This window comes from Sylvia atricapilla, chromosome 3 (genome assembly GCF_009819655.1).
Source record: "Sylvia atricapilla isolate bSylAtr1 chromosome 3, bSylAtr1.pri, whole genome shotgun sequence".
Lineage (NCBI taxonomy): Eukaryota > Metazoa > Chordata > Aves > Passeriformes > Sylviidae > Sylvia > Sylvia atricapilla.
In genome coordinates, this window is record NC_089142.1 from 81,722,359 (window position 1) to 81,732,640 (window position 10,282).

Genomic DNA, 10,282 nt, shown 5'->3' on the forward strand with positions numbered 1-10,282 from the left:
GGCGAGGTGTGCCTTTGGTGTCAGCTCAGCAGTCTAGTGTGGGAAGTCTACAAGACTTTAGCCCCAGTTGCTTTGGTGTAGGTGAGGTAGAACAGATGGAAAGGAGCAATCCCCAGTTCTCTGGCCACACAGCTGTGTAGGAGATGGAGGTGATGCTGTGAGGGAAGGAGGCGAAGTGTATGGAAAGGCTGAAGAAACCTTTCTGCTACTTCTTTTCAGCTGTATCTGTGCTTCTTAACGTCAGCTGTTTCCACTTTTCCGAAGGTTTTAGGGGATGGTTGGTGTACATAAGGGCACAGCCTGGATAAAACCCGGCGTGTCCTGTTGTGGAGAGTCACATGGCTGGAAAGTTCGTTTTTGCAGTCAGTGAAGTTTCCAAATGCCTTTAATGTCCAGGATATGAAAGATACTGCTGTAAAATAGATGAATCCTAAAACACCATTGACATAGATTTGCATCAGGCTCTTTTAGTTACAGCCTGGAGTTTCATGTCTTCTACTTGCTTCACTTCCCCAGACAGCTGAACTTCTGTCATCACTGCAGTTTTCATCAGCTGACTTATTAGATTTGATTGATAAAGAGTTTTTTAGTAAGCCTAGCTGCCAAGCATTGAATCAGAGCACCAACTTAATGAGTTTTGTTTTAATGGTGCTTTTCATATCTGATTAAAATTATTGTAATTATTTGTTCCTTACAAGTCACTTAGTACTGTGCTTCTCTTCCTAAAATAATGTTTCCAAAGTATTTTCCATAACCATTACTGTTTTAGGTAGATGGAGAGAACAAGGGGGTGAAGTTATAGTGAGGCTTGTTCATCTCAGTGGATTAAAACCAAAGAAGTAACAAATCCATGGATAAATCAGTAGTTAGCCTGTAAGCTTTTGAGAAAGAAACTTGTCATCTAATGCGTTTTCCTCTCCAACAGCACATCCATACTGTAACCTATAATGATCTTACCTTGCCATACCTTTTAAATTTCATTAACTACTTCAATCTGACTCAAAGTTGTTTCAGACTGTTTCAGAGGTGAGGGTTTGTTCCTTCTCTTTGCAAAGGAGTTGTAACATGAAAGGTCTCAGGTGTACTTCACAGCAGGAGTAGTTTGTTCTACTGCAAATGTGCGCTGCATTGTTGAAAAGACATTTCTTTTTTCTCAAGTCAAGGACAAGAAGCAATTTTTTCCATAGCTTGTACTTTCATTATTTTAAAACGAATTTTTTTTTTTTTTAAACGAAATGGCATTTTCTGTTTCTGACCAGTAAAAAGCATTCCAACCAGGGAAGTAGTAAAATAGTTATAAACCTGTTATCTTAAAAATGTGCTTCATACTGAATTTATTGCTGAGATCTGTGGAAGTGTTTTTCTAAAAGGATGTGATGGACACTTGGCTTGACTAGAATATATTACTTGTAATCCTGTGTAGGCTTTATTTTTGTGGGTGTGGGGTTTTGTTTGTTTGTTTGTTCGGTCTGTGTTTTTTGGTTGGTATTTTCGGGAATTCTTTGGGGTTTTTGAATATTCTTTTCTCAGATAGAAAAAGGAGAATAAAATGGCAATGTGAGATGTTGCATTGGAATAAGTCTGGTTTTAGGAATTGTGTGCTGCATTGCTGGAGAGATGTACAACTTTGGAAATCTGCTTTAGTAGTGCAGAATTGTTTGGAATAGCCTGGATGCATATAAAAGTAATTTTCAAAAAGTCAAGGAACCTGTGCAATAAAATAGAATACTTTGTTTATAAACATTGGATGTCACTTGATTTATACCTGAAGAATCTTCTGGTGTTGTGTTTATATATGTTAGCTCCTTAAGCATTTATTCTACAATGTCCCAAACTTCTACTTCAAAATACCTCTCTGCTGTTGTATTTTTTTCCATTCAGGACAATGTAAGGGAAAGCTGAACTTAGTTTTGTAAAAGTATCAATCAAATTTATTGTGCTCTGTCAAGTATATGAAGTGATAGATTTGATTTTGCTGAATAATTGCTTGCACTGTTACTGAAGATTTGGATGAGATGAAATTGGTCTCTTTGTATGTACAGATCATGTACATTTGTGCATCTAGCACATAGGACTTGGGAAAAGGAGGGAGTTAGCAGCAATTCCTCCTTCTTTGCTGTGAGGCAAATGACCAAGTTAATTGTTTGGTGTTAGTGTTCTGGACTTGAGGAGAGAGAGAACGTGAAACTGGTGAAAACCCCACACAAGATAATACCAGTGAGCCAGGATATAACCTGTTGTATTGAAAGGAAAATCAATTACACTTATTCTCAGGGTGTGTTTTACATTGCATATAAGGAGATAGCCCCAAAGGGCTCCTAGGTACAAACAAGAACATTGTCACATACCACGCACACACACACACACAAATTGCAATGTCATACATACAAAACTGCAGTATTGTTTTTGGGCTGGCAGCATGCAGTATGATATTCCATATTCAGTGTGCCTTCCAGTAAAGATTTATTGGCAGTTCTTCTGGTGGAGAAGGTGGATAGTGAAGCTGGTTCAAAAGAGGGGCAAGGGAGTCCTGCCTGCAGGCCATGAGTGGCTACTAGTGATTTGCTGTTGGGAAATCCCACACTGTGCTGTGAAAGCAGTAGGCAGGTTTAGATGCAGCAACTCCCTTAAGCCTGGACTGGGCTTTTTTCAAATGTAACATTTATTTTCATATCACGTAATTTCTTTCAATGATAGTTCAGGCCTCCCCACTGAAAAGAAAAACCCCAAACCATGCTTATTATGCTCTCTGTGCAGTCTTCTTCTTTGTAGCCATTTATACCACCCAGTTGTGTTGAAGTATCTAGAGATGCCTTTGCCTGCAGCTATGCAGGTAATTAAATTGGCCTGAAGAATTTCTAGGTAATTATCTTCATGCAGCTCAATTTATCTGCAAGTCATGTGAGAGTGATACTTGGAATTCAGCTTTGTTGTGCTATTGACTGCTGTACTGATCTGGTGTTTTTGACTCAAATGGGTTCTGTCTCTTCCTGGAAGTTAGACTCAGCTGCCTCTCCACAGACCTACTTGTTTGATCTGGGGCATAGGGAAAGTGAACTTACTTGTTTTCCTGATAGTAATTTGCCTGATTTGAGATTTAGTAATTTTTTTGTTTGTTTGTTTGTCTCTTGGTGTCTTTCAGCTTGTACCTCCTTTTAAACCTCAAGTGACATCTGAGACAGACACCAGGTATTTTGATGAAGAATTTACAGCTCAGACTATTACAATAACACCGCCTGAAAAATGTAAGTCAGAAGTGATGTGTAAGCACGATCTAGCAGTATTGTTTATAACAAGGCACTGTGTAAGGTTTTTTCTGTTTGGATAGAAAAGCTGTTCTCGCTGTTACTAGTAAAAGTCAGTATGGAAGTGTGTAAGAGTAACTCCCAAATGATGGCTTTATTTTTAAGATGCAGTAGTTACAAAGCTTAGAATATTAGATAATTCTAGGTTGGATTTGAGGGACATTTTTGGTGTGGGGTTTTTGTGTTGATTTTGTTTGGAGTTTTTTCATTTATTTGTTGATTTGGAGTTTTGTTTGTTTGTTTTCAAATAAGAGAAGACACCAGATTCAAGTGTTTACTGGTTGGCAGTCAAGGCCCCCAGTTCAGCAAAGTAATGGGAACACAGACTCTTCTTTAAGCATGTGGACAATGCTGCTTGAGTGGGCTGTGTAGCTTCAGTAAGCTGGGCATATTTTGAAATATTTTGAAGACAATACTTTGAAAAAAAATTAATTACTTGAAAATTAAATTTCCTATCAAGTCCTGTGCATCAGCAGGGCTCTTGAAGAGTGTGTTAATGTGGATGTAACCACGGCAGTGGACCTTGCTGAATTCCTTTATTGACGTGAATGTGATTTTACCACAGTTTGTGGTTTTGTCATGTTGTTTACACACACAAATAATGATCTGCTCAGCATAGCCAGGGCTTTACAGTTACTTACCAAGCCAAAGCAGTTAAAATCTTGCTTCTGAGTTGTTAAAGAATTTTCTTTCTAAATGGAGATATTTGAGGGTTTGGTTTGTTTCTTTATTTTGGAGACTGAGAAAGAAGGAGAACAAAAGTAGACAATAAAGGCTTAGTTATGGTTGCTTACCCATTCATAAAGCAAGCTCATTTTCTGTTTTAGGATTCCCAGGTGAGCTGCAGTTTTCTGTTCATATATAGATCTAGAGTATTTTCTGGATTTTGCATTTTTGGTCTTTGAGCACAGTCATAGAAACATAGAGTGGTTTGGATTGGAAGGGACCTTAAAGTTCATCTGGTTCCAATCCCCCTGCCTTGGACAGGGACACCTTCCACTAGACCATGTTGCTTAAAGTCTATAATTTAAGTGATTTTAAGTCTTTCTGCTGTGGAAGAAAAAAAAAAAAAAAAAAAAAAAAAAAAAAGCCTTTCTTCTCCTGTCTGTCTTGATAAGAATTTCTTCATTGTAACCTGAACAAATTTTACTAAAATTTGGATTAACCTGAGTTCTGTTGATTCAATATTAGAACAGAATTAACTCTAGTTTTTATTTGTAGAGTATATGAAGATACAAAAGACAGAAAATTCTGAATGGCTGTATATAAATATATTGTTAGAATAACAGTCTCAGCAGGAGTCTTTAAGAATAAGCATTGTTAAAAAGCCATGTGAGAATGTACATCCAAATTCTCAGAGTTAGGTAACATCTGTTCCCTGCTTTCCATTGGCACTGGAGGAATTATATAAGTAAAAATATTTATGAATTCGGCTTATTCCATATTTCTTCTGATCCCAGCAAATACGGTAAAAATAAGTAGTTTACTAAAAATAATACCTAAGAATTGAAACAAAAAGAACCTGTATGAATTGTTCATTTTGTAGCTGTTTTTCCTTTTAACTCTCTTTGAAATGGAGGAATATTTAAATATATCTACAGTAAGTCTATAATTTCCTGAGCTCAGCTCAAGAAGTGATGGAAACTGGCTGTCTCAGTTGGCACTTGACTTCTGCGCTGCCAGGGGCTGGGTGTGCTGGCATGTTCAGATTAGCCTAGAAGGGGTAGCTGTGATTGAAGTCTCAGGTAATAGTCAGAATAAAATGAACCAAACAATCAACTGAAATAAATAGTGACTCTTGGGCATGCTGTTCTTTCAGTAAGTATCGTCCTGCTATGTAAACATAAGCTGAAGTGCTTAACTGAAGTCTTACTTTAACTTGAGCCTTTAACCTCAGCACTGTACCCCGAAAGACGTACTGCGTATCAGGTGAATAATAAAATTTTATTGCAAATATACTGATGTTTTGAACTTTTTCTTTAACACAGATGACGAGGATGGTATGGACTGCATGGACAATGAGAGGCGGCCGCATTTCCCCCAGTTTTCCTATTCTGCAAGTGGACGAGAATAACTTTCTTTGTTCTGCTGCTTCACTGTCATCTTAGGTTTATCAGTGAAAATGATTCCTGAACATCACCACCAGTACTAGATACTACTATGATAGCAGGGGCACTTTCAGAGACCATTCCAAATTGAACAAGTTTCTTTCCCAAACCTACCTAAAATCCGTTCTGGTTTTGCATGACATATTGAGATTTTCTCTACTCCGCTCTCCTGCTGTTGCTGCTGCCCACAGTCTCGGTATAATAGCAACATCAAGAAGTTACTAACAGTTTCTTTGAAGGTAGATGACTTGACTTCAGCATTGTACACTTTGTGAACAAGTAGTCATCTATTTCCTCACAGTGGAGGCTAAACAAAAGCCATGTTGGTCCAGCTTATCTTCTTGCAGAAGATGAATGAAAATTGTAATTAGTCTAAACAGACTAGGCGATAACATTTTCTTGCATCTGTTTGTGCTGGTTAGAATGAGGAAACGTAGAGGTGGTGATGTACATATGCAAGGTTTCTGTTAGGCATATCATTACTTGAAGCAGGTCTCTGTCATTAACATCTGGCTGGAATTTGTTTGGGAAATGTTTGAGAGAAGGACTTAAACTGTTGATATATATAAATATATATATATATATTATTTTTTAATTACTGTTGGATACTACAGAAGAAGCAGAAGGGCTGGGCTCACCCAGCCTGCCACTTAGAACTTCCAGGTTCATGTGCAATCATGGAGAATCGAACATTATACATGCAAGAAATGAAGGCATAAAAGCAGCAGTTGAAGTTGTTCAAGGGGTTTTATAATTTGCACCAGATAACATCTTTTCATGCTTTTCTCTTTCATGATATGCATCACCTCTGATGGCTGAAGAATGTAGACAGGCATAATGGTATTGCTTTTCACCAAAATGTGTGCACCAAGGTAAACAGATGTTTGCCTTACTTGTTTTTATTTTGAGTTTGTGAATTAGCTTCCTCTCCAGGTGTTTAACTCCGAGTATTCCTTTTTTTTTTTTTTTTTTTTTAATTTTGGTTATACTGCGGTAGTATTTATTTTTAGAAATAAGGTTTGTATGTGTCATGTTTGCAAATGCTGCTACATCTTAGAGAACAGGCTTATAGCAGTTAATTTTGTAATATATGGAAGGACTGTACAAGCTGAAGGGAATAATGCACTTTTCTCCCATGTGGAAATTATAACAAGGCTCTGAAATTGTACATACTGCTTAGAACCAGATTTTTGTGAATGAAATACTGTCTTTTAACAGTTTGGCAGTGGAGGTGGGGATTTCCAACCTCATGTGCCAAAGGGTTAAAAGTGAACAGACAAAAAAGCTACATCTTGTGCTCCATTTAGGATAAACATAATGTAAGAGCCTGACAGCACAAGAGAAAATGTCTGTTCTAGATGAAGGAATTGCATTTGAACAACAAGACCACAGTGGTTACAAGAAAAGCACTTTATTTTAACAATTAAAATAGTAAATTTCTGGGAACAGCCGTTCTCAAGGAAGATCTGCCCTCAACCAAAAGAGTCCCGAAACCCAGCAGGTTATGAGTAACCATGGTACCTGATTGACTGAGTTTCAAACATCACAACAAATGCTCCACTGATAGGGAAACGTCTTTCCATTTCCGAAGATCTGTATCTAACAGAACATGTGCATAAACTTCAGCTTTGATCTTCAGCAATGATAATCTTAATAATAAACCCTTTGGTGCTAGGAGTCAGGGCGTGGCGCGGCGACAGAGCGCGTGCCCTTGCAGGCGACATCGGGAACCCCTGACTCCGTGGGATTATCATTGGAAGTATCTCTGCGTTCAGCTCTTGTTAGCTCCCACAAAGACTGTGATATTGCAGAGTATTCCTGGTTGCGTGGTGTGAGTGAGTAGATGAGTCTGAGAGGAGAGATGTTCCTACACAGATGCCTTAACCTCTTGATGTGGAAAGTTGAGTGCCCAAGCATGAAGCCCACTGCTGGCAGTGCATGTGCTGGGATGGTCAAGGGGTAGATGGGCATTTTAGCAAGGCAGCTAAAGACGCAGAGTAATTTAGACAATTTTTCATGTTTTGTGTTTTATCTTTAGTAATGGATGGATAATCAGATAGAAATATATCACTATGTATATTCTAACTGCATAGGATTTCATTATGTCACCCTGTAACACTAAAGACTTGTAGATGTTGTCCCTGTGCAGAGAGAGAGGAGAGCAGCAAATGTGTTTCAGGTCTGTCCTGGACTGGTGATGTAGACGTGTCTACACTGACACAGCGAGTGAGTGACTGAAATAACCAAGTACTTAATAGACGGGCATTACTTTGTTCTCTGCAAAGATCTTGTACTCACAGACTGAAACTATGGTGATTCAAAATCTGTGTTACATGCCTGTGTTTTCTCCCCTATGTTTTCAGCTTGTAATAGCAATAAGTTTCTTGGCACAGGGCATCTCCGGCCAGTGGCTGACTGGCTGTGGCCAGAGGCTCCTGGTGGCAGTGATTTCCTGTGCTTTGCTCTCCGTTGTGTAGCCAGGTAATGCTCAGTTTGCAGGAAGGGCCTGGCAGTGAACTCTTTGAAAACCTTTTAAGACGTCACTTTGCATTGCATTGTCTGCCTTCTGAAACTTCAGTGATCCAGTTTATGATGCAGAGTCAGCAGCCACCTTGTGCAGCCCAGGCCTGGGGGAATTCTGTCTTACCAGTGTTAGATGACAGAGAAATGGACAAGCAGTGCTGAAAGAAACTTCTGAAGCTCTTCTTTTGCTGTCTGCAGTTGCGGTTGGATTTGGACAGGAGGCAGTGGCTGGTTGTCTTGGTGAGCCTTTTGAGCACAGTACATTTCAGACCTTGACTCCAGCTTGTACTGACTTCCATGACATACAGTATGCCCTCTTGTACTGCAGCCATCTCGGAGGAAATAGGTCATTTCTGTTTGGATTTTGGCAGTTTTGCACACAGCTTCGCTTTCCACACTAATCCATCTTCCAGTACATTCCTGTTGCTTAAAGAACATTTATTCCAGTATTGTTTCACCTTTTTTTTTTTTTTTTTTTCCATCTTTACTTGTGGCTTCTTAAAGCTGACTGTTCTTGCAGGGGCCATGTGCTTCTCCTAGAGTACAAAAGTAAGGTCTTTCCTTACTAACTGCAGGGTCTATATATTACACCTCAATGTACACACTTTGCTGCTACTGTTTGTACTGTCTACAGTAGAATTTCCTTATCTTGCCCCTGGTAGTGCATTACAGGCAAGCATGAAATGTAAAGTATTTATTTAAATAAAAACCTCTAAATTGGTAATTGAATTACCTCCCTGTAGCTTTAGAGTTTGTGACATTTCTTGACCTTGCTAGTTCTTTCATTAGATCCGTGCAAGATCTAGTCATATGGTTCAGGATATTAAGCAGACACGACTACAAACCCAAGAAATCGTATTACTGTTGGTCATACTTAAACTCTTTATTTCCTTAAGTATATGACCCACAAGGATGTGAAATAACTACAAGAAACTGTTTTTGTACACTGTACATCCTTAGTATTTTTACACGTATATGATAGGGATGCACATTATTTTCCTTCGTACAGACAGCTTAAATAAAGCACTATGTCAATCTGCTACTTCTGTGTTTTTTAATGCTAATTTGTTCTGGAGGATTGTAAATATATATATATATATATGTTCAAGCTTGCCACAGAGGACGTATTTTTTTATATCTGCACATTACTATTAAATATCTTAGAGGATAAAATTCTTAAGTTGTTCTGTGTCAGAGAAAGTAAAATGGAAATGAGAAGGCTATATTGAAGATTAAAAAAGATTTCTCAAGTTTTGGGTTAAATATTTACTTCATATTTTAAAGTAATTTTATATAGGTTAGATGTTTCAATCCTGAAATGCACAAAAATTTACTTAATTTCTTCTTACAAGAAAATGTACATCATTATTTTTTTATCACTGTATATATAATGATCTGTGCATGTTTAGTTACAAGTTTTATTTGCTGTGAAGTCCTAGTGATAACTGTAACTCGCTGTGACATATTGCAGATACTGGGTGAACAGTTTCAGCTTGTAAATGATAAAGTTACAGTATTGTCAAAAAAAAAAGTTTTTATGACTAAGCAAAATGTATCTGTGCTTTGGACCCAGGCTGTTTCCATACAGGTGGTTCCTGTTAACTCTATGAGATGTATGCCACTTATAAAAGTAAATTTGGGTTATACTTTTGAAGATATTCTCCTATCAGAACATCCACCATGTAAGTGATTTTCAGCTGATGAAAATTCTTGGCCTCATATCCCATAGCTAGGCGATGTTTGGGCAAGGAGAGGGAAAAAAGGGAAGGTGGGATTTGAGGGGCACTGTAGAATGGGACTCTTTGAAGCCCGGGGGCTGGTCCAGGACTGTTTGAACCAGCTGATCTGGAGGGCTGAGTGTCCCTAAAGCAGTGAGGTCATACGAGTTTTCTGACAGCTTTCTGTTCTCTGATGTGAATGCTTCTCAGGAATAGAGGTGCTTCATCCAGGTCTCAGGTTTTTTCCCTTTTTTTTTTTTTTTTTTTTTTTCCCCTCTTCTTTTATTTCCTTCCCCGCCTTGTGATAGGAAAGATCATCATGGACACAGCCATCCATTAGTTCAGAGGTATCAGGATGTCAGTGACCAGGACAAAACTGCAGCAGTGACAAGACTATCTGTTCAGGCTGGAATCATGCTCTGTGTGCTGACCTGGATTTGATCATCAGGTCTGATACTTGTAAACTTTGTCAAACTGAGCATTTAGTGCTTAAGTAGAAGCAGGGGAAGGTGGGAAGGGATATGAGACAGGTAGGCCTGGTGCTGTAATGACTTATTAATTGCTACAAAGTAGAGTTAACTGCTGCAGGGGAAGTTATTCCTTGTAGACTCCCAGCAACACAATAGTT

At 38.5% G+C, this 10,282-nt stretch overlaps 1 protein-coding gene across 2 annotated transcripts in view; it reads left to right on the forward strand.

Moving 5' to 3' along the window:
* The window catches only part of AKT3 (AKT serine/threonine kinase 3), a 147,401-nt gene extending 138,423 nt beyond the window's left edge, over positions 1-8,978 (forward strand). For both annotated transcript variants that reach the window (XM_066315970.1, XM_066315971.1), the window contains exons 13-14: positions 3,143-3,245; positions 5,294-8,978. In XM_066315970.1, coding sequence (XP_066172067.1) covers positions 3,143-3,245; positions 5,294-5,379 — 189 coding nt within the window. In that variant the 3' untranslated portion in view covers positions 5,380-8,978. The remainder of the gene's footprint in view (positions 1-3,142; positions 3,246-5,293) is intronic.
* Positions 8,979-10,282: the final 1,304 nt, after the last annotated feature.